Source organism: Salmo trutta, chromosome 27 (genome assembly GCF_901001165.1).
Source record: "Salmo trutta chromosome 27, fSalTru1.1, whole genome shotgun sequence".
Classification (NCBI taxonomy): Eukaryota; Metazoa; Chordata; class Actinopteri; order Salmoniformes; family Salmonidae; genus Salmo; species Salmo trutta.
In genome coordinates, this window is record NC_042983.1 from 13741631 (window position 1) to 13767392 (window position 25762).

The window sequence follows — 25762 nt, forward strand, 5'->3', positions numbered from 1 at the left end:
GCAATTCAAGTGTAGATTTAGCCGTGTTCTAGGTTATTGTCTTGCTGAATGGTGAATTAATCTCCCAGTGTCTGGTGGAAAGCAGACAGAACTAGGTTTTCCTCTAGGATTTTGCCTGTGCTTAGCTCCATTGCATGTCTTTTTTTTCCTTCTGAAAACTCCCCAGTCCTTAACGACTACAAGCATACCCATAACATGATGCAGCCACCACTATGCTTGAAAATATGGAGAGTGTTACTCTGTAATGTGTTGTATTGGATTTGCCTGAAACATAACACTTTGTATTCAGCACAAAAAGTTTATTGCTTTGCCACATTTTTTTTGCAGTATTACTTTAGTGCCTTGTTGCAAAAAGAATGCAAGTTTTGGAATATGTTTGTTCTGTACAGGCTTCCTTCTTTTCACTCTGTCAATTAGTTTAGCATTATGGAGTAACTACAACTTTGTTGATCCATCCTCAGTTTTCTCCTATCACGGCCATTAAACTCTGTAAGTGTTTAAAAGTCACCATTGGCCTCATGATGAAATCCCTGAGATGTTCCCTTCCTCTCCAGCGACTGAGTTATGAAGGACGCCTGTATCTTTGTAGTAATTGGGTGTATTGATACACTATCCGAAGTGTAATTAATAACTTCACCATGCTCAAAGGGATATTCAATGTCTGCTTTTTGATTTTTACCGATCTACCAATAGGTGCCCTTCTTTGTGAGGAATTGGAAACTCTCTCTGGTCTTTGTGGTTGAATCTGTGTTGGAAATTCACTGCTCGACTGAGGGACCTTACAGATAATTTTATGTGTGGGGTACAGAGATGAGGTAATCATTCAAAAATCATGTTAAACACTATTATTGCACACCAAGTGAGTCCATGCATCTTATTATGTGACTTGTTAAAAACATTTTTTTTCCTGAACTTATTTAGGCTTGTCATTACAAAGTGGTTGAATACTTAACTCAAAACATTTCAGCTTTTTGGTTTTCATTCATTTGTAAATTTTTTGTAAAAACAAAAACATTATTCCACTTTGACATTATAGGGTATTATGTGTGTAGGCCAGTGACAAACACATCTGAATTTAATACATTTTTTTATTCAGGCTGTAACACAACAAAATGTGGAAAAAGTCAAGGGGTTTGAATACTTTCTGTAGGCACTGTATAGTTTAATCAACACCCTTCTGACTTCACAGCTGGGTTCCTGCTTGTATCACAGCCACTCAGAGCGCACACACGTACACATACACACACACACACACAGACCACTGGGGCTGATCATCAGAGTACAGAACATGTATTGTCTTGGGCCTGGTTGAGTGGACAGGCTGCAGCCCAGCAGTAGAGACACACATCCCAGCCAAACAACCCATAGGAACCCTGCACACCATTACACACTATTAGATCACCCATGGAGGAGAGAGATAGAGAGACAGAGATAGAGACAGGAGACAGAGACAGAGACGGAGGGACAGACTGAGAAAGGGAGAGAGAGAGAGAGGGAAAGAGAGACAGAGAGAGGAAAATAGAGATAAAGAAGGTTGAGAAAGAGAGAGTTAGACAGAAAATTGTGAAGAAAGGGGATAGCAACAAATGGAGAGCGAGCAAGGGAGAAAATAAGTGCAAGAGCGGAGAGGGCGATAGAGAAGACCTCTGAAGTGCTATCTATTTGCCTGCTGTTGAGGTAACTCTAATGAGTGTTGGCCACATCATCTGCTCCCGATGAGAACTTCACTGAGAAAAACAAACTTTCAAAATCACCAGACCTGGCAAACAATAAACATAACCCAATCTTGCAACCCCACAGTTTATGGACCAGGACACCATAATGTGCAAGAACACAAAAAATACAAAACACGGGGAAATGATGTATTCTTTAAATGTATTCTTACTTATACAAGCTAGTCATATTAAAATTAAATATATTTTTTAACAACAGAGACTAGAGGGAGGGAGGGAGGGAGGGAGGGAGGGAGAGAGAGAGAGAGAGAGAGAGAGAGAGAGAGAGAGAGAGAAGTGGAAGAGAAAATGAAAGGCAGAGAAAGAGTATATGTGTCTGACAGGAAGGGCAACAGGGGTTTCGTGATTTGACGTTTTGCCCCCGAGGGCGCTGGTGGGTCGTGAGTCAGATTCAGGGAGAGTGTGTCGAGTCTATTACCTAGTGTATTGGGTGCAGTGGAGTGTGAATGAGCAGGGAGTGAGTACACACTTTGACAAGCCCTCTGAGTCTGAGAGGAGACAGCCACTCAAATAACTTAACTGGAGCACGAGAGAAAGTAAAAAAGAGGGCGAGAGGGAAATGGAGAGAGAGAGAGAGAGAGAGAGAGGGAGCAAAGTTGCTCCAGACAACCATGCAAGCACAGAGCAATACAAAAGTACTCTCTCAAACCTCACACACACTTACACAAACGCACGCACGCACGAAGCATGAACACACGCACGCACACACACACACACACACACACACACACACACACACACACACACACACACACACACACACACACACACACACACACACACACACACACACACACACACACACACACACACACACACAGAAAACCCATCAGAACCAGAAACCCATTTAAAGCTCTCATCCCCCAGGCCAATCTTGCCTCATATCAACAGCCACCTCTCAACATCACCCATTGCTATTAGCTGCTAGGAGTGCAGGAGACGGAGTAGAAGGAGCTCAAACTCCCATCATGTGCCTCAAAGCCATTGTCTGGGTTTGTAAGAGATGTAGGACTTTTCTTCCATTAAGCTACGACTTTCTCTCTTCTGTCCATGTCACTTCCCCCCTCCAGGCCTATACAAGACCTTTACAACCACGCATGCACACGTACACACACTAACTCACTCCACCCTTTCACCCCTTCCTGCATTACACCAGTGCCAAAAGTGGAATATTTCTCAAAGGCTAAGCTACATCAGTTATGACACCACACACGTGGAGTCAAACTACTGTAGAGTCATACTGAGTCAAACTGGCTGTAGTCTTTATCTACGGCCCTGAGTTAACCTTTTACTGCAGTGGGTTAAATCAGGGGCACACGGAGGGTTTCTTGGTAGTCAAGAGTATACACCTCACACACATGGTTTTGGGCTTTAAAAAAAGACACCTGTTTCATTTCAGATATAGATTTGAAATGTATTACATTTTGAGTTTGCATCCCAATATTACACTTTATATGCATCACAGAAGACTGAAATATAACAAAGCCGTTTGACATAGAAACACAAAAGTTTATTAATTATGATATTAATTAAGGATATGTACTCCAGTTACTAAACAAAGACTGGCACCAAACAAGCAGTACACACTCACAATCTCTTGCATACACACATCTCCTCCTTACCACTCCAAGTGTAGAGAAAAATAACCAGATATAGCCAGTGGTGTACTACTTCTGTCGTTTTTTGGGGTATCTGTACTTTACTATTTCTATGTTTTACTGTGCTATATTCCAAAATAAATAGATACTTTTTACTCCCATACATTTTCCCTGACACCCAAAAGTACTCGTTACATTTCGAATGCTCAGGCAGGACAGCAATATGGTCCAATTCACGCACCTATAAATATAACACGTTGTCATCCCTACTGTCTCTGATCTGGCGGACTCAATAAATACAAATACGGTATTTGTAAGTAATGTCTGAGGGTTGAAGTGTGCTCCTGATTGTCGTTCATTTTTAAAACGAGAACATTGTGCCATCTGGTTTGTTTAATATAAGGAATTTGATGTATACCATTTACTTTTACTTTTACTCAAGTATGGCGATGTAGTACTTTTTCCACCATTGTGTTTATTAAGTACGTTTAAAACCAGATACTTTTAGCCATTTACTCAAATAGTAGTTTACTAGGTGAATTTTACTTTTACTTGAGTCATTTTCTATTAAGGTATCCTTACTTTTACTCAATTATGACAATTGAGTGCTTTTTCCATCACTGGAAATATCTGTGGTTTAATGTCTAGGCACTGAGAGAAGTGCTAGTCCGATTTATTAACTGTCAAACTGGGTGTCAGGAGGATTCTGTATCTTCTTGGTGTAGTTAAACATTGGCTTGGCTGTTGATTGAGTAATACCTCAGGTCAGAATTAGACACAAGAGCACTTACCTGATTACTTTTATCTCTCTGAGTAGATCAGGTCCTTGGGTATGACACTGTGACTTCAACACACACACTCATATACTATACATTTTTTTTTCTTTTTATTTAACCTTTTTTTAACTAGACACACACACAAGCTATTAATCTACATAACAAAATATGCTTGTTCTCCCCCTAAATGTGCACACATAGATTCAGACTGTAATAAAAACAGGGACGGAGAGAGAGAAAAGATTCTACAGATAAGCAGTAATCAACTAGCTAAGAGGAGTGGAGTGTACAACTAGAACAAACAGGTTAAATAAGAGTTTGGCTGACAGAGGGAGTAGCCTGTTCCTTTGGCTGTTAGCGTTCCTGGCCAGCTTGTCTGATTAGTCTGGGTGAAAGGATAGGAAGGGAGGGAGGAGGCCCGGTGAGTTTCTCCAATCTAAATTCTTGATTGATGGTCTCATTTTATATTTACCAATGGCTGAGAGGAGGAGGAGAGTCAGGAGAGACTGTTTATGAAATGGCACCATAGACTGTTAGGGTTGTGAAAGGTATTTGGACATAGACATTTTTTTTGCACAAACCTGTGGTACCAAAGTCATGAGTTCAAATGTAACCTAGTTCAGCCAGAGGTTACAGTGACAAACCACTATGGGCAATTTCACGGAAACGGAATTGCGCGGAGATTATTCACTTAAAATGTGTGCCTAACAAAAAACATTCATCAAAGTTTAACAAACCATACAACTCTATGCACAAGGACCGCTTTTAACGAATTACACAGACAATTTTACAAAAACACATTTACTGGAAGAACTGTGTAGATGCCAACTTTGGTAACAGAATTTAGGTAAAATGTGACCACCTTTTCCAAAAACTCTGTTAAATATCTGCTCCAAATTAAGATTCAGAGATGTCTGCAGAAAGAATGGGGTGTCAGCTAGGACATGACACCTTTGGGTTAAAACAATCTGTTTTGGTTATTGAACTACAGTAAGTGAAGTGGATTACAATATCCTCCTTTGCATATTTGGGTATTATTCTACACACTGGCTTTTATTTTAATGAGCTCTGCCACTAAGCAAGAACTAATTTGATCCAATCATAGATGTCTATTCACAAGTTTGGACATCAAAGTACAGCACAGTAGAGAACAGTAGGGCTCAGTAAAGTAGAGTACAGTCAAGTAGAGTACGTTACAGTACAGTACAGTAAAGTACAGTACATTATAGTGTACTCAACTCTAGTGTGCTCTACTGTGTACTGTACTGAACTGTACTCCACTCTATTCTACTCTACTGTAAAATACATGATTGTACTGTACTGAACTGAACCATACTCTGTTTATTTACTGTACTGTACTCTACTCTACTGTGCTCTACTGGATTGTAATGTACTGTCCAGTACTGTACTGAACTATACTCTACTTTTCTTTACTGTACTGTGCTCTACTGGAACAGACTAAATCTGAACAAATCATGGACGTCTATGTTTGGGCCAAATGAAGGTCGGTCCGGATGTTGAAATCAAGGCTGGTTCAGACCAGATCAAAAAACTGCGACCAAAAGTATGCCAGTGGAAGGGAGGACAGTAGCAGGTGATCCAACTGTGGTTTGTAACTACTATGATATCCTATTGAAGCCAAATTCCGTTACCGATTAGTTTTTTTGAGTTTTGAGTTTTAATCACATAATAATTCATAAACAAAATGTATATTAGTAAAAACACTATAACTAATTAATCGGTCTACCTGTGTTTATATTACACGCAACATGCTACGATTTCAAAGATTTTACTGAGTAACTGTTCCTATAAGGAAATCAGTCAATTGAAATAAATTCATTAGGCCCTAATTTATGGATTTCACATGACTGGGAATACAGATATGCATCTGTTGGTCCCAGATACCTTAAAAAAGGTAGGAGCGTGGCTCAGAAAACCAGTCAGTCAGATACTGATGTGACCACCATTTGCCTCATGCAGCGTGACACATCTCTTTCACATAGAGCTGATCAGGTTGTTGATTGTGGTCTGTGGAATGTTGTTCCACTCCTCTTCAATGGCTGTGCGAAGTTGCTGAATATTGGAGAGAGCTGGAACACGCTGTCGTACACGTCAATCCAGAGCGCATCCCAAACATGCTCAATAGGTGACTTGTCTGGTGAATATGCAGGCCATGGAAGAACTGGGAGATTTTCAGCTTCCAGGAATTGTGTACAGATCCTTGCGACATGGTGAAACATGAGGCGATGGAGGTGGATGAATGGCATGACATCAGGATGTGGTCACGGTATCTCTGTGCATTCAAATTGCTTTGATAAAATGCAATTGTGTTCCTTGTCCGTAGCTTATGCCTGCCCATACCATAATCACACCGCCACCATGAGGCACTCTGTTCACAACGTTGACATCAGCAAACCGCTCTCCCACACAATGCCATACACGCTGTCTGCCATCTGCCCGATACAGTTCAAACCGGGATTCATCCGTGAAGAGCACATTTCTCCAGCATGCCAGTGGCCATTGAAGGTGAAAATTTGTCCACTGAAGTCGGTTAAGACACCGAACTGCAGTCAGGTCAAGACCCTGGTGAGGACAATGAGCACGCAGATGAGCTTCACTTAGACGGTTTCTGTGGCTACTTTGTAATTTCATAGTTTTGATGTCTTCATTATTCTACAGTGTAGAAAATAGTACAAATAAAGAAGAACCCTTGAATGAGTAGGTGTGTCCAAACTTTTGACTGGTACTGTACATATTACCTCAATTACCTCAACTAACCTGTACCCCCACACATTGACTCGGTACCGGTACCCCCTGTATATAGCCTCATTGTTATTATTTTATTGTTCCTCTTTTATTTGTTACTTTACTTAATTTAGTAAATATTTTTCTTAGCTCTTATTTTTCTTAAAAATGCATTATTGGTTAAGAGCTTGAAAGTAAGCATTTCACAGTAAGGTTGTATTTATTATACCTGTTGTATTTGGTGCATGTGACAAATTCAATTTAATTTTATTTTGAGTTCGGTTTGTTGTTTTGAAAAGTGTATTGGAAAGTTTCTTAGTAGCTAGCTAACTTTTTAGTTTGGATCCCGCCACGCAGTTGGCATCAGTTGCTGGGACTGCTAGTCTCTTTCCAGTGATCCTGCCGACCAAGGCCAGGTCTGAAAAGCTATTTGGCGTAGCAGCTAGCCTGGCTGCTAGCTAGCTGTCTATCAAGCTAGCAAGGTTTTCTTGAGGGCTTGAACGCAGCCTGGAATGTGGTTAGCCATTGTGGTTGGGACCGCGGATTGTTTCAGGTCTGTGGCTGTCTAGATCCCTGCCATTTGTTGTTTTCAATCTTCCTTGTGACCTGCCCTGTCTGGAATGGCGTGGAGTAACAGCGTAACCTACGTTGCTAAGCTACCATGACAAAGACCAAAGCCAGCGGGAGTACCATTGAAGTCAGTGGTGTCTCTCTATCACATGTGAAGGATCTTTTAAACAAAAACAGTTCTACAAGCAGTTGTTACAACAACAAGCAAATAGCTTCAAATGTTTTGTCCAAATACTGGTGGATTCAACTAATAAAATGATAGACGACCTGACCAGAGAGGTCCAGGACCTGAAGAACAATTTGCAGTTCTCCCAAGGTCAGCTCGATGAGTTGAAACAGGAGAATGGCGAGATGACAGAAATCTGTAAGTCATTGAGAGAGGACATCAGTTCTGTGTGTGAATTCATGATAACAATGACTGATTGTCGAGGGACAATCAAGGCGGAACAACATGGTTGTGGATGGAATTGCAGAATCTCCACGAGACTGAGGACAAAGTGAGGGAAATGATCTCTGAGAAATTGAAGATGGACCACAGAAAGATTGAGGTTGAGCGTGCCCACGGGACTGGAAAACCCACCACCAGCCCAGGTGACAGGCCCAGGCCAATAGTGGTCAAGTTCCTGAGGTTAAAGGACAAGGTAGCTGTTCTGGAAAGAGTCAAGAACTTGAGAGGAATGTACACAGTGTATTTGGAAAGTATTCAGACCCCTTGACATTTCCACATTTTGTTACGTTACAACCTTATTCTAAAATGGATTAAATAAAACATTTTCCTCATCAATCTACACACAATACCCCATAATGACAAAGCAAAAACAGGTTTGTAGAAATGTTTACACATTTATTAAAATGTAAAAACAGAAATACCTTACTTACATAAGTATTCAGACCCTTTGCTATTGAGCTCAGGTGCATCCTGTTTCCATTGATCATCCTTGAGATGTTTCTACAACTTGATTGGAGTCCACCTGTTGTAAATTCTAGCGATTGGAAATAATTTGGAAAGACAACCATCTCTGCAGCACTCCACCAATCAGGCCTTTATGGTAGAGTGGCCAGACGCAAGCCACTCCTCAGTAAAAAGCACCTGACAGCCTGCTTGGAGTTTGACAAAAGGCACCTAAAGGACTCAGACCATGAATAACAAGATTGTCTGGTCTGATGAAACCAAAATTGAACCCTTCAGCCTGAATGCCAAGCGTCATGTTTGGAGGAAACCTGGCACCATCCCTACAGTGAAAGCATGGTGGTGGCAGCATCATGCTGTGGGGATGTTTTTTGGTGGCATGGACTGGAGGACTCGTCAGGATAGAGGGAAAGATGAACAGAGCAAAGTACAGAGAGATCTTTGATGAAAACCTGCTCCAGAGCCCTCAGGACCTCAGACCGGGGCAAAGGTTCGCCTTCCAACAGGACAACAACCCTAAGCACACAGCCAAGATAACGCAGGAGTGGCTTCGGGACAAGTCTCTGAATGTCCTTGAGTGGACCAGTCAGAGTCCGGACTTGAACCTGATTGACAATCTTTGGAGAAACCTGAAAATAGCTGTGCAGCGATGCTCTCCATCCAACCTGACAGAACTTGAGAGAATTTGCAGAGAAGAATGGGAGAAACTCCCCAAATACAGGTGTTCACTTGGCACATCTAAAGCCTTTTTTTTGGGGGGGTGTTGCTATAGGCCATCAAGTGCTAACAGTCAGTATCTAAATAATGTGTGTGAAATGCTTGATAGTGTATGTGATGTAAACAGAGGTCTACTATCTTGAGGACCTGAATATTGGCTGGTTTTCATCAAGCTGTCCGCTCATGAGGAAGCTTCTCACTGTAACCAGTGCCTGTAATCTGGTTCAGGTTATTAATCAACCTACCAGGGTGCTTACAAACACTACAGGAACAAGATTATCCAAATGTATTGATCACATTTGTACTAATACTGTAGAACATTGTTCTAAAGCTGTATAAGTAGCCATTGGATGCAGTGATCACAATATAGTGGCTATATCCAGGAAAGCCAAAGTTCCAAAAGCTGGGCCTAAAATAGTATATAAGAGATCATTAAAAAGATTTTGCTGTGACTCTTATGTGAAGGATGTTAACAATATTTGTTGGTCTGATGTGATTAATAAGAAGCATCCAGATGAAAAAAACTTTGGAGTACTTTAAATGAAATTATGAGCAGGAAGACAAATTCAACTCCATCTTTCATCGAATCAGATGGCTTATTCATCACAAAACCATTTGATGTTGCCAATTATTTTAATGATTACTTAATTGGCAAAGTTGGCAGACTTAGGCAGGAAATGCCAACAACGAACAGTGAGCAAACGTATTCATGCATAGAAAAACAAATAATGAAAGAAAAGCAATGCAAGTTTGAATTATGTAAAGTTAGTGTGGGAGAGGTGAAAAAATTATTGTTAACGATCAATAATGACAAACCTCCTGGCATTGACAACTTAGATGGAAAGCTACTGAGGATGTTAGCTGACCCTACAGTGGGGGAAAAAAGTATTTGATCCCCTGCTGATTTTGTACGTTTGCCCACTTACAAAGAAATGATCAGTCTATAATTTTAATAGTAGGTTTATTTGAAAAGTGAGAGACAGAATAACAACAACAACAACAACAAAAAATCCAGAAAAACGCATGTCAAAAATGTTATAAAATGATTTGCGTTTTAATGAGGGAAATAAGTATTTGACCCCTCTGTAAAACATGACTTAGTACTTGGTGGCAAAACCCTTGTTGGCAATCACAGATGTCAGACGTTTCTTTTAGTTTGCCACCAGGTTTGCACACATCTCAGGAGGGATTTTGTCCCACTCCTCTTTGCAGATCTTCTCCAGGTCATTAAGGTTTCGAGGCTGACGTTTGGCAACTCGAACCTTCAGCTCCCTCCACAGATTTTCTATGGGATTAAGGTCTGGAGACTGGCTAGGCCACTCCAGGACCTTAATGTGCTTCTTCTTGAGCCACTCCTTTGTTGCCTTGGCCGTGTGTTTTGGGTCATTGTCATTCTGGAATACCCATCCACGACCCATTTTCAATGCCCTGGCTAAGGGAAGGAGGTTCTCACCCAAGATTTGACGGTACATGGCCCCATCCATCGTCCCTTTGATTCGGCGAAGTTGTCCTGTCCCCTTAGCAGAAAAACACCCCCAAAGCATAATGTTTCCACCTCCATGTTTCACGGTGGAGATGGTGTTCTTGGGGTCTTAGGCAGCGTTCCTCCTCCTCCAAACACGGCGAGTTGAGTTGATGTCAAAGAGCTCCATTTTGGTCTCATCTGACCACAACACTTTCACCAGTTGTCCTCTGAGTCATTCAGATGTTCATTGGCAAACTTCAGATGGGCATGTATATGTATTCTTGAGCAGGGGGACATTGCGGGCACTGCAGGATTTCAGTCCTTCACGGCGTAGTGTTTTACCAATTGTTTTCTTGGGGACTATGGTCCCAGCTGCCTTGAGATCATTGACAAGATCCTCCCGTGTAGTTCTGGACTGATTCCTCACCGTTCTCATGATCATTGCAACTCCACGAGGTGAGATCTTGCATGGAGCCCCAGGCCGAGGGATATTGACAGTTCTTTTGTGTTTCTTCCATTTGCGAATAATCGCACGAAATGTTGTTACCTTCTCACCAAGCTGCTTGGCGATGGTCTTGTAGCCCATTCCAGCCTTGTGTAGGTCTACAATCTTGTCCCTGACATCCTTGGAGAGCTCTTTGGTCTTGGCCATGGTGGAGAGTTTGGAATCTGATTGATTGATTGCTTCAGTGGACAGGTGTCTTTTTTACAGGTAACAAGCTGTGGTTAGGAGCACTCCCTTTAAGAGTGCGCTCCTAATCTCAGCTTGTCACCTGCATAAAAGACATCTGGGAGCCAGAAACCTTTCTGATTGAGAGGGGGTCAAATATTTATTTCCCTCATTAAAAAGCAAATCAATTTATAACATTTTTGACATGCGTTTTTCTGGATATTTTTGTTGTTATTCTGTCTCTCACTGTTCAAATAAACCTACCATTAAAATTATAGACTGATCATTTCTTTGTCAGTGGGCAAACGTACAAAATCAGCAGGGGATCAAATACTTTTTTCCCCCACTGTATAGCCACTCCTATCTGTCATATTGTTAATCTGAGCCTAGAGGAAAGTCTTTGTCCTCAGGCCTGGAGGGAAGCCAAAGTAATTCCGCTACCCAAGAGTGGTAAAACAGCCTTTACAAACACGTGATAACATATGCACTATACACACACGTACTCATGGATTTTGTGTTGTAGATATGTGGTAGTGGAGTAGGGGCTTGAGGGCACACACTTAGTGTGTTGTGAAATCTGTTATGAATGTATTGTAATGTTTTTAAAATTGCATAAGAGTGTGCAAGCTGTCATCAAGGCAAAGGGTGGCTATTTGAAGAATCTCAAATATAAAATATATTTGGATTTGTTTAACACTTTTTTGGTTACTACAGGATTCCATATGTGCTATTTCATAGTTGTGATGTCTTCACTATTATTCCACAATGTAGAAAATAGTACAAATAAAGAAAAAACGTTGAATGAGTAGGTGATCTAAAACTTTGGACTGGTAGTGTAAATACTATGCATGCAAGGAGAAACTGACTGCATCATTTCTTATTTTTATAAGAAACATTAATGTGTTGAAAATCCCAAATTGTTTGCCTAGTCAACTTACACACAGCTCTGACATACACACTTACCCCACCAGAAATGCCACCAGGGGTCTTTTCACAGTCCACAAATCCAGAACAAATTCAAGAAAGCATATAGTATTATATAGAGCAATTATTGCATGGAACTCAGTTCCATCTCATATTGCTCAAATAAACAGCAAACCTGCTTTCAAAAAACAGATAAAGCCTATTTAACCTAGATAGTTTGTGTGTATGTATTGATATGTAGGCTACGTGTGCCTTTAAAAAAAATATGTAGTTCTGTCCTTGAGCTGTTCTTGTCTATTAATTTTCTGTATTTTGTCATGTTTCATGTTTTGTGTGGACCCCAGGAAGAGTAGCTGCTGCTTTTGCAACAGCTAATGGGGATCCTAATAATATACCAAATACCAAATTGCACGCTCCCTCAAAACTTGAGACATCTGTGGCATTGTGTTGTGTGAGAAAACTGCACATTTTACTGTGTCTTTTTATTGTCCCCAGCACAAAGTTCACCTGTGTAATGATCATGCTGTTTAATCAGCTTCTTGATATGCCACAACTGTCAGGTGAATGGATTATCTTGGCAAAGGAGAAATGCCCACTAACGGGGATGTAAACACATTTGTGCACAAAATTTTTGAAAATGAGCTTTTTGTGCATATGGAACATTTCTGGGGTCTTTTATTTCAGCTCATGAAATATAGGGCCAACACTTTACATGTTGTGTTCATATTTTTGGTCGGTATACTCCACCAGTATCCCTCACAGGAATTGAGGTTTCCGTGATGAAGGCTACTAGGCTACTACCAGTGATTTATACAGTATATACACTAGATTACTTTTAGGGGGTGATTTGTTGAAGCCCCTGTGCCTCCATCTTGGCACTACTCCTCCATTCTAAAAAAAAAAAAACATTTTGGAAGCTATATAAATGCATTTATTAATGTCTACATTACTTATTACATATACCTTAATGCCCACTTTTAAATTATATTATGTGAGTTAAACATAAAAAAATGTACAATTTACAACAACAAAACATGTCATTTTGTAAATACTTAAATACATGTAATTTTGTCCTTGAAACACTTTATTGAAACACTGTAGAATTCCATCCATTACTATGGAGGACTGCTCCTACTGTGGAGTGCCAATATGGCCGACTGGTGGCTTCAAAGCCTCTCAATAGCCAATAGATAGCATCAGCAGTACAGGTGTATATACACCATTGGCTACTACTACTAATAGGTAGACATCTGAGCTTTTCAAACATCATTTTAGAGACATTCTGCTGTTCAGTCCACAGTGTTTGGGTTTCTATATTTGATCCTCATTCAATGCTTGTTTTTGTCTTCCTTCAGAGAGCGACGTGGTGGTTTTGGGTGGTTTTACTTAAAATTCATTCCAGTCCAATTGTAGGGTTACTGGTTTGAATTGCACAGTGTGGACTCATTTCCAGAAGACACACCCCATAATAATGACTTTGTCTGCTGCCTAAAAAGAACAGGGCTGCATAGTGGGAACTGAATGCTGTGATCTGCTAACAGGACAGATGGAGCTGCAACAGATGCTTTTTGTCATCTCAGTTAAACTGCACAGTAACATGAATGATCTGTCTATCATAACACAATGCAAGAGGAGGTGAACATTTTAGCATTCGCCAGTCCTTATAACTAACTGAGCTGTTACTGTCTGCCACTAACTGAGGAGTGTTTGTTTTGTGTTCTCTCATAACCAGGCAGGTCTGCTCTACACTATTAGAAGGCTAGATAGAGCATGTTACCACTGTCAGTTACAGATAAGATCATTAGATCATAATCATCTATTTTAAATCATATTAATTAGATTCTAAATCATATTAAGTAGAAAATGTAAAATAAATAAATGATAAATCCAGTAGGCTACTAGTTTAAACAGTCTCACTATTTTGTTATGCGCTCTACAGGCAGCCCAAGCCAATCCCATCTTTAGTGAAACGCACACACTGCATGTGAAACGGATATTAATAACCAGGACTAGCATATTCTATATTTTATTGTGAATGAACTGTTGAACACAATACAACATGACTCAATGACATGGAGGCGCTCGCTTCTTGCACGGCTACTAACCAATGAAACACCATCAGCACATTATTTACAACCCCTGGATGTCAAGTGAAAGTGACATGATCGGGAAAAACAATGTTACTTTATTCTACAGGCTGATGCTCCATCCACGCAGATTCTCTATCAAGTAAAAGCATTAAACCGTGTATCACAAAAAATGTAAAAGCATATATATTGGCATAGGTGGTGTCTGAACAAAGGATTACAAAACTTACCTGCTAGAATCGCCTTCCCTGGGTGAGTTAATTTGGCTTTTCCTCCAGGTGCCGCCGCCGCCAGGCACAGTGGTCGGCGAAAGGGACTGATTAATTTCCTATTTCCTTCCATTGTAAAGAAATAATTGAACAAATATCTATCTAGCTATACAAGTAAGTCTACAAAACTGTTATTTTGTCCTAAAAAAACTAGTTTATGGTTATTATAACGTTCAGTGCATGCACACCAAGAGCAAGGACTGATCAATTTTGCTGTGACGCTGTCTGACCAGTGATGCTGAGTGTAGCCTTCAGACCTCCGCTGTATATGGACAGTAGGCTACTACACAGCTGCCAGTCGTGCTAGGAGAGAAAGCGTATATATCCTGTAGCCGAGGGAGGAGAGACGGGGCAGTTCGGTTCCACACCAGAAGGGCGGGTCTGTCTCACATCTTTGCACGTGCAAACCTCGCTATGAGGTGGAGCGCCACATTAGCATAACATACTGTACATTCCCCAGTTCAGCAAACAAACACAGATATGTCAATTAAATTATCAACCCCATTACACCGCATATTGTTATTAACCTCTTAAACCCTGTTGCCAAGCTGTTGAGAGAGAGAGAGAGAGAGAGAGAGAAGTGGTCAAGGCTGTACAAAGGTGATTCAGACCCAAAACACCACCAATCAAGTGGTGTGTCCCAGTGACATCCATCTATTCCTATATGCTACATCCATGAGAAGGATGCAACCAAAACAATATTGAGACAGATTTATTTGCCTTGCTATGAATAGAAAAATCATATAAAAATAAAGTTAACCACAACTGAAACATTTTATTTTGTTCCTAATCTCATTTACAAATTAGACCTTTGCTTACATGAACAAATAATTTAACAATCATATTTTTTTCAGTTTTTTCTATTCTGATAATGGAGATGAACAGATGCTACTTTGAATTGAAGTGATGTGCCTGTACACAAGGCCACATGTGTACAAAAACCCTACTACGTCAGGTTTGATCCGTATCTCCATCGGATGCTGTTCCCAAGATGAGGTCGAAGTGCAGCAGTACATTTCTACCCCCACTGATCCAGGGACAGTTTTGCTCCTCAGCTCCAACTGGTGTCCCTCAGGACTGTGGCATCAGAAGTTGGAACACAACACTCTCTCCGTTATAGAAATATATGACTTATTGCAAATTCAAAGTTAAAAACATTGCCTGACGTTTTGGTCAGAGTCCGTCATCAGACCGACCATCAGGAGAGTCGTGACTGTGGCAGAGGACTGGTCCTGGAACAGTGCTAGTAGAGAGTGAATGCTTTCATTTGAGTAATCTGGCCTGGTCACAGATTGGGGTCTGAAATTATTGACACTTGATAAAAATTAGCAATAATGACTGTATAAAATAAATAATTCTAATGCTGAGCTATATTTTGTGCCCAACAGAAATGAATGGTAAATAATTATGTCATTTTTATTGTAAACAAAAATAAAATATGTTTCTAAACACTTGTACATTAATGTGGATGCTACCATGATTACAGATAATCCAGAATGAATCGTGAATAATGAGTGAGAAAGTTACAGAGGGTAAAATATCATATCCCCAAGACATGCTAACCTCCCATTATTGGTAATGGTGAGAGGTTAGCATGTCTTGGGGGTATGATCTTTCACCATCTGTAACTTTCTCACTCATCATTATTCACAATTCATTCAGGATTATCTGTAATCATGGTACAGTAGCATCCACATTAATGTACAAATGTTTAGAAACATTTTCTATTCTTATTTATAATAAAAGTGACTCCAAAATGACACAATACATAATTTACTATTCATTTCTATTGGGCACAAAATAATCTGAAACACAGCCAAAACAAACAAATGCATCCAACAAGTGTGTAGAGTCAAAAGATTGATGTAGTCATTGTGTGCTAGGAATATAGGGCCAAATACTAAACTTTTGACTACTTTATTTATAAGAATCTTTAGGAGTGTCAATAATTCTGACCCCTCCCTGTTTGAGAAAAATGTATTACTTGTTAAACTAAATCTTTCTCTGAGCAATTGTATTAGTATAAAATAATATCATTCACATTTTGTTGAGCATACAATATAGATCAGTATTTTATACAGTCATTATTGCTCATCTTAATCAAGGGTGCAAATAATTTCAGACCCCACTGTGTGTGCTTTCACCAACTCCCCTGACTATGGTTGTCATGTCTTAGGAGTAGCTAGACTGAGAGAGAAGTTCACCAGTGTCAGGCAAGGCAAGGACAAGTTGGACAGTGCAGAAAGTCTGGCACCCGGCCCACTCCCCCATTTCAACCCACCCAAAACAATGTGATGACCTTGAATCAACGTGGATTTGCAGAAAGTCATCAACATAAGGGCATTTCGTATATTTTTACCCAACTTTTAACCTAAATCGAATGAAATGGTGACACGTGTTGTTGAATTCACATTAGTTGACAACTCGGCGTTACTCTGGACCCTGATCTCTCTTTTGAAGAACATATCAAGACTGCTTCAAGGACAGCTTTTTTCCATCTACGTAACATTGCAAAAATCAGAAACTTTCTGTCCAAAAATGACGCAGAAAAATTTATCCATGCTTTTGTTACTTCTAGGCTCGACTACTGCAATGCTCTACTTTCCGGCTACCCGGATAATGCACTAAACAAACTTCAGTTAGTGCTAAATACGGCTGCTAGAATCCTGACTAGAACCAAAAAGTTTGATCATATTACTCCAGTGCTAGCCTCCCTACACTGGCTTCCTGTTAAGGCAAGGGCTGATTTCAAGGTTTTACTGCTAACCTACAAAGCATTACATGGGCTTGCTCCTACCTATCTTTCCGATTTGGTCCTGCCGTACATACCTACACGTACGCTACGGTCACAAGACGCAGGCCTCCTAATTGTCCCTAGAATTTCTAAGCAAACGGCTGGAGGTAGGGCTTTCTCCTATAGAGCTCCATTTTTATGGAATGGTCTGCCTACCCATGTGAGAGACGCAGACTCAGTCTCAACCTTTAAGTCTTTACTGAAGACTTATCTCTTCAGTAGGTCCTATGATTAAGTATAGTCTGGCCCAGGAGTGTGAAGGTGAACGGAAAGGCTGGAGCAACGAACCACCCTTGCTGTCTCTGCCTTGTCGGTTCCCCTCTTCCCACTGGGATTCTCTGCCTCTAACCCTTTTACAGGGGCTGAGTCACTGACTTACTGGTGTTCTTCCATGCCGTCCATGGGAGGGGTGCGTCACTTGAGTAGGTTGAGCCACTGACGTGGTCTTCCTGTCTGGGTTGGCGCCCCCCCCTTGGGTTGTGCCGTGGCGGAGTTCTTTGTGGGCTATACTCGGCCTTGTCTTCGGACGGTAAGTTGGTGGTTGTAGATATCCCTCTAGTGGTGTGGGGGCTGTGCTTTGGCATAGTGGGTGGGGTTATATCCTGCCTGTTTGGCCCTGTCCGGGGGTATCATCAGATGGGGCCACAGTGTCTTCTGATCCCTCCTGTCTCAGCCTCCAGTATTTATGCTGCAGTAGTTTATGTGTCGGGGGGCTAGGGTCAGTCTGTTACATCTGGAGTATTCTCTTGTCTTATCCGGTGTCCTGTGTGAATGTAAATATGCTCTCTCTAATTCTCTCTTTCTTTCTTTCTCTCGGAGGACCTGAGCCCTAGGACCATGCCTCAGGACTACCTGGCATGATGACTCCTTGCTGTCCCCAGTCCACCTGGCCATGCTGCTGCTCCAGTTTCAACTGTTCTGCCTGCGGCTACGGAACCCTGACCTGTTCACCGGACGTGCTTGTTGCACCCTCGACAACTACTATGATTATTATTATTTGACCATGCTGGTCATTTACGAACATTTTAACATCTTGACCATGTTCTGTTATAATATCCACCCGGCACAGCCAGAAGAGGACTGGCCACCCCTCATAGCCTGGTTCCTCTCTAGGTTTCTTCCTAGGTTTTTGGCCTTTCTCAGGAGTTTTTCCTAGGGAGTTTTTCCCAGCCACCGTGCTTCTTTCACATGCATTGCTTGCTGTTTGGGGTTTTAGGCTGGGTTTCTGTACAGCACTTTGAGATTTCAGCTGATGTACGAAGGGCTATATAAATACATTTGATTTGATTTTGATTTGATTTAAATCAAAACTATACTGAACAAAAGTATAAACACAACATGCAAAAATGTCAACAATTTTACAGTACATATAAGGAAATCAGTCAATTGAAAGAAATTCATTAGGCACTAATCTAGGCCCACCCACTGGGGAGCCACCGTGCTTCTAAATTTGCATTGTGTGCTGTTCAGGGTTTTAGGTTGGGTTTCTGTATAGCACTTTGTGACATCTGCTGATGTAAAAAGGGCTTTATGAATACATTTGATTGATTGATTAATTGATGTGAAGGTCCTGGGCTGGAGTGGTTACACTTAGTTTGCGGTTGTGAGGCCGGTTGGACGTACTGCCAAATTCTCTAAAACAACGTAGGCAGCTTATGGTACCAATTGCACGCTCCCTCAAAACTTGAGACATTTGTGCCGTTGTTTTGTGTGACAAAACTGTACATTTTAAAAAGTTGCCTTTTATTGTCCCCAGCACAAGGTGCACCTGTGTAATAATCATGCTGTTTAATTAGCTTCTTGATATGCCACACATGTCAGGTGGATGGATTTATCCTGGCAAAGGAGAAATGCTCACTAATAGGGATGTCAACAAATTTGTGCACAACATTTGAGAGAAATAAGCTTTTTGTGAGTATTGAACATTTCCGTGATTTAAATTTTTTATCTCATGAAACACGGGACCAACACTTCACATGTTGCATTTCGATTTTTGTTCAGTGTAGATGTTGAACTGACGTCTGTGCCTAGTGGGGGTTACGTTCTGGTGATATACAGTTGCAGTCGGAAGTTTACATAAACTAGTTTTAATGACTTCAACCTAAGTGTTTCAACCACTCCACTCATTTCTTGTTAACAAACTATAGTTTTGGCAAGTCGGTTAGGACATCTACTTTGTGCATGACACAAGTAATTTTTCCAACAATCGTTTAGACAGATTAATTCACTGAATCAAAATTCCAGTGGGTCAGAAGTTTACATACACTAAATTGACTGTGCCTTTAAACAGCTTGGAAAATTCCAGAAAATGTATGTCATGGCTTTAGAAGCTTCTGCTAGGCTAATTGACATAATTTGAGTCAATTGGAGGTGTACCTGTGGATGTATTTCAAGGCCGACCTTCAAACTCAGTGCTTCTTTGCTTGACATCATGGGGAAATCAAAAGAAATCAGCCAAGACCTCAGAAAAATAAATTGTAGACAAGTCTGGTTCATCCTTGGGAGAAATTTCCAAACGCCTGAAGGTACCACATTCATCTGTACAAACAATAGTAAGCAAGTATAAACACCATGGGACCACACTGCCGTCATACCGCTCAGGAAAGAGCTGCGTTGTCTCCTAGAGATGAACGTACCTTGGTGCAAAAAGTGCAAAATCAATCCCAGAACAACAGCAAAGGACCTTGTAAAGATGCTGGAGGAAACAGGTATAAAAGTATCTATACCCACAATAAAACGAGTCCTATATTGACATAACCTGAAAGGCCGCTCAGCAAGGAAGAAGCCACTGCTCCAAAACCGCCATAAAAAAGCCAGACTACAGTTTGCAACTGCACATGGGGACAAAGATTGTACTTTTTGGAAAAATGTCCTCTGGTCTAATGAAACAAAAGTAGAACTGTTTGGCCATAATGACCATCGTTATGTTTGGAGGAAAAAGGGGGAGACTTGCAAGGCGAAGAACACCATCCCAACCGTGAAGCCCGGGGGTGGCAGCATCATGTTGTGGGGGTGCTTTGCTGCAGGAGGGACTGGTGCACTTCACAAAATAGATGGCGTCATGAGTCAGGAAATTATGTGGATATATTGAAGCAACATCTCAAGACATCAGTCAGGAAGTTAAAGCTTGGTCGCAAATGTGTCTTCCAAATGGACAATGACCCCAAGCATACTTCCAAAGTTGTGGCAAAATCGCTTAAGGACAACAAAGTCAAGGTATTGGAGTGGCCATCACAATGCCCTGACCTCACTCCCATTGACAAATTGTGGGGAAAACTGAAAAAGCGTTTGCGAGCAAGGAGGCTTACAAACCTGACTCACTTACACCAGCTCTGTAAGAATGGGCCAAAATTCACCCAACTTATTGTTGGAAGCTTGTGGAAGGCTACCCGAAACGTTTGACCAAAGTTAAACAATTTAAAGGCAATGCTACCAAATACTAATTGAGTATGTAAACTTCTGATTCACTGAGAATGTGATGAAAGAAATAAAAGCTGAAATAAATATTTCTCTCTACTATTATTCTGACATTTCACAATCTTAAAATAAAGTGGTGATCCTAACTGATCTAAGACAGGGAATTTTTACAAGGATTAAATGTCAGGAATTGTGCAAAACTGAGTTTAAATGTATTTGGCTAAGGTGTATGTAAACTTCCGACTTAAACTGTAGATTGTATAGTATTGATTGCATTGTCAAAACTAAAAGAAGCAAGAACATCTTAGAAGGAAGTGGAGAAAAAAAAAACACCAAACCTGATCAAGGAAGTTTGTAAATGACCTGTAAACTGACCAAGTCAGTAAGTCAGATTGAATGGAATAAGTTGACAATGCAAACATTTGACTTAAACCCTTCATCATAAGGACACATAACAATTAAATAACATTTAAGGAACAGCCTGGACAGTGTCATTAGTTGAGATTAACCATTGTGACTGTCTGAGTGTTGTCGGCTTTATGACCAAAGGTTCTTAGTAAAACCCAGGGTTGATAGTACGACAATGCAAACACATCTTACCAAATAGACATCCAAGTTCCCTCTAGAGTTACTATGAGCATCGTGAAATGATCACAGACAGATAATGTGTGTGTAAACTTTATTATCCTTCAGAGACCATGACTTGTGCAGATACGGTAGTGCTTGTGCACAGCTTAGATTTAGTTTTCCTACAAAACCCCAATCCAACGTTTTTACAATGTCGCGGCACAGCTCTGGGTCCAATGGACAACAGTGGACATGGCCGTCTGTCCGGATGCACGAGGCCAGATTTACCCATAAACCCTAGTGATAGTTTTCCAGAACATTTATCAGACAGGTTCTACTTGAACAGGAAGAAAACGAACCCCAGGATGATGGCTGCTGCAAGCAATCATGCTGAATAGTTTATGTTTGTATTCTGCTCTTTTTGTATTTTGTCATTTTCTTTAAAAAAAAGTATCATACTAATGCTTAAGACTACAACAATGCACTATAGACAATACACTATTTTATTCCATAATGGACTCATTTGATTATTTAAGTATCGCAACATATCTTAAATTATACCGTTTTTTTTTCAGTAAATGAATTGTTAACTCTGAACCACTGGTACAGGGATACATACGAGTTCTATTCCTCTAGTATGTTTTTATTCTCTGTGTAACATTGGAGTTTCTTCACCATTCTGTTAGTTGTCGTCAATGGTGAGACAGTAAAAGGCTTCAAAATACATTTGTTTAGTTTTGAACACAACATAGGTAATACTTGGTATATGTGTAACATGGAAATTGTGCTCCTGGTTGCATTGTTACAGCATTATATGTTTGGCAGCACATGCACAGACATCAGCATATCGCAGTTATGTTTCACATCGTCAACAACCAGAGCTGTGGCATCCTGTACCGTACATCACAGTGTAGTGGAGAGACCCAACGTCCATCTTGACTTGGTTATTATCAGATAATACGACTCCAGAGAAGAGAAGGAACAGCGCAAACCTTCCCAGTCTTGGTGTTGTCAACAGATCCCTACATGCTTGATAAACTACACACAGACAGTACACCATAACCCCAGTAACTAGTATTCCTAGTCAATATAGTACTGTATCTCCAACACATGGTACCTGTTAAGATCTCTATTGCACAGAAACAGTCTTGAAACAAACGTGAACAATGACTCAAATTTGAAACCCCCTCCTGTATAAGGCCTAACAGTGCTTAGGAGAGGGTGGGGGCACTCGGTGCTACGCCCCCTTCACCCGCCCCCTCTCCGGCTCCTCAGTAACAAAGTCTCTGTACCATCAGTGCTGTATTATAATCTCTAGAAAAAAAATTTGGATATTAAAAAAGCTGTTCTATGGTTGACACAGTTGATACAGTCTATAGAACAGTAACAGAATACCTGGACAGAGGTGTACTGTACATTAGCGACGTCTTATTAGTTATTTTCTCTAGGAGCTAAGCGCTGTTGTCATGCGGTGCGTGGTGAATGGCGGGTGGGCTGGTCAGTTCAGCCTAGGTAGAGGGGTCACTTAGTCTTGCTCTATTCCATTGGAGGGAGAGGGGGAGCAAGAGGAAGTGGGAGTGAGAGGAGGTGAGGAGCGAGAGGAGGTGGGAGGAAAGTGGAGGTCTTTTCAGTTGAGATATTTGGGTGTGGGGGTTAGGAGTGTCCATAGGTGGGCGAGGTATGTCTCAGAGTAGTGAGATTAGGAGTATCAGGGGTGTCAAGGCAGGGAATACATATAGAATCCATAAGCAAGCTGTATCTGTATCCCAGTGCAGGGTAAGTGTGGTTCAGGTCGGGGCCCGAGGTTGGCCAAGGGGGGCGTGTTAGAAGCTCCAGGTAGAATTATTGGGACCTTAAGGTCTACATGATCTGCGTCCCAATGGATACCATATAGCCTATATATACTGCACTACTTTAGACCAGAGTCATATGGACCCTGGTCAAAAGTAGTTCACTATTTTGGGAATAGGGTGACATTTGGGACACAGTCTTAGTGTAGCCCTAGGTGGGCTGGGTGGGGTAGAGGTGGTCTACATGTTGTAGTTGTAGGGAGGCTGGGTGGGGTAGAGGTGTTCTACATGTTGTAGCTGTAGGGAGGCTGGGTGGGGTAGAGGTGGTCTACATGTTGTAGTTGTATGTTGTAGTTGTAGGGGGGCTGGGTGGAGTAGAGGTGGTCTACATGTTGTAGTTGTAGGGAGGCTGGGGGGAGTAGAGGTGGTCTACATGTTGTAGTTGTAGGGAGGCTGGGGGGAGTAGAGGTGGTCTACATGTTGTAGTAGAGGTGGTCTACATGTTGTAGTTGTAGGGAGGCTGGGGGGAGTAGCCTGGGGCAGCATATCCGTAGCCTCCTGGGTATCCAGGCTGGGGAGCCACTGGAGCAGAGCCTGCCGTCAACATCAGCTGCTGACCTGTACACACACACACACACACACACACACACACACACACACACACACACACACACACACACACACACACACACACACACACACACACACACACACACAGTTAAACATACAGAATTGTTACCTTTCATCAATAATAAACAGCTGTCTTTCTAGCGTTGCATTCAGATTCCCTTACTCATTCCCCTCCCTATGCCAACTGATTCCAGAAAGTTTAACCAAGCCTTTTAATAGGCTAGAAGGACAAGAGGGTGTTTGGGATTTGGAATATATCATATCAATTGCATTACCGAACCTACCGAAAACTATGGGGGTGGGTTCTGTGACTTCTTCCTCAGTCTTCCTTTGGCTTTCTGACTCCTCCAGTTTGTCCACCTGAGAACAAAGGGTCAGACAGAGGTCAGAGAGAAAAGCCAGTCAGTCGCCTAATGGGTGGGCTCACTATAATGAAACTGTGGCGTTGTCAATTATTTATCAATTAACGTTGTACAGAGATACATTCTGATAATATTTTATTGGTGATGTTAACTTTTGTCATGAAGACAACAATATGCATAATATTATACTTCACCTTTCAATATCAGACTTTATAGACTAGTATATATTTCTACAGTAAGGATGCCTTCGAGAAGATGCCATGCGGGATTAGTGAGAAACTACAGTTTTCCTTACAAGTGAGGGAGCATCTTTAAACTACTCTAGAAGCACTGTATACAGCAAGGCTTGTGAAAGTTAATGTTGTATTCTCTGTGTTGTGGAGAAGCTTGGCCTACACCAAGATGCTGACACTCCACTTTTATTCAAGCCTAGAAAACGCAAAACACATCCCAGTCCAGGAGAAAAACATCAATCACAACTTAACATGCTTCAGCTACAGGGCACTCCTTGCCTAACAAAATGCAATATTTCACCAACTTATCTAGAGCAGTTTATCAAAAGTATTTTGCTTGGTTAAGAGCATGCATATTTTTTTAAACTGTGAACTGCTATCTTATCCAAAGCTAGTTGAGGTAATTTTGCTCAAGTAAATGTTTGGCGATCTTCGCAGGCAGTGCTTCAGAAGTGTGAGCAGTAGTGTCAAATATAGGCTAAAGAAAACAAATCAAGCAAGGTTTCTGATGTACTCAAGAGGCAAACAGAAATGTGTGTATTATTGTATTGAAGTTATGCAATTAAATCATTAAGTTATTCCAAATGGTCTATATTTGGCATTTAGAATCTCTATTTTGAGTAATAATAGCTGTGAAGATGTGACTTGTCTGTATGGACAATTAACTAAAACGAACTAAAGAATTAGAATGTCATAACTACAAAATAAACTGGCAGTGTGAATGGTAAAAATGTCAGCAGCAGTAAAAACAACTACAAGAGAGTATGTGCCTCCTCTGATAAATAAAATAATGAACATGCATAGAAAGCTAATTAATGGTGTGCAACCCAAATGGTACCCTATTCCCTATACAGTGCACTACTTGTATGGCTCTGGTTAAAAGTAGTGCACTATGTAGGGAATAGGGTGCCATTTGGAATGCACAACAGTGTGTGGAATAGGTGGTTTTGGTTCTCTGTGGCTGTGTAGCTAGCTAATGGCTGTAAAGCTAGCTAGTGGCTGTATAGCTAGCTAGTGGCTGTATAGCTAGCTAGTTTCTGTAAAGCTAGCTAGTGGCTGTAAAGCTAGCTAGTGGCTGTAAAGCTAGCTAGTGGCTGTAAAGCTAGGGGATGCCTCTCACAATGTGGTATTGTGCACTACGGTGTTACTGTACATAGCTGTTAAAGCTACATGAGAATACTCTGACAGAACTGTGTTTACAGCAGGGGGCTTCGACTCCAGTCCTCCAGGGAGGGCCAAGTGTCTGCTGCTCTTCGTCTCCAAGCTCGCTGGCAAATCACTGATCAGTTTAATGGCAGACATAGGAATCCAGCAGACACTGCAGTCCTGGAGCTGCTAACTACTAGCCTGGTCCCAGATCTGTTTGTGCTCATCGCGGTCATTAGTCAGGCCAAATAAGTGACAAGGCGGCATTGACATGGTAGAACAAACAGATTGTCACTCAGGCTAGCTGACTACTGATGTTGAGGACTATAGTGCAGCACTTTGTCATATGTTACTGTTCT

The 25762-nt window shown here is 41.2% G+C and overlaps 2 protein-coding genes across 4 annotated transcripts in view; both read right to left on the reverse strand.

Moving 5' to 3' along the window:
- LOC115164346 (tricarboxylate transport protein B, mitochondrial-like) overlaps positions 1–14800 on the reverse strand; it is a 32294-nt gene extending 17494 nt beyond the window's left edge. The window contains exon 1 of the mRNA XM_029716738.1: positions 14426–14800. Coding sequence (XP_029572598.1) covers positions 14426–14537 — 112 coding nt within the window. The 5' untranslated portion in view covers positions 14538–14800. The remainder of the gene's footprint in view (positions 1–14425) is intronic.
- Positions 14801–21337: 6537 nt separating this feature from the next.
- The window catches only part of LOC115164348 (clathrin heavy chain 1), a 40182-nt gene continuing 35757 nt past the window's right edge, over positions 21338–25762 (reverse strand). For 2 of the 3 annotated variants that reach the window (XM_029716740.1, XM_029716742.1), the window contains 2 exons: positions 23947–24022; positions 21338–23650 (listed from right to left, as the gene is read on the reverse strand). In XM_029716740.1, the coding sequence (XP_029572600.1) occupies positions 23529–23650; positions 23947–24022 (198 nt within the window). In that variant the 3' untranslated portion in view covers positions 21338–23528. The remainder of the gene's footprint in view (positions 23651–23946; positions 24023–25762) is intronic. The other variant, XM_029716741.1, reaches the window with a different exon arrangement.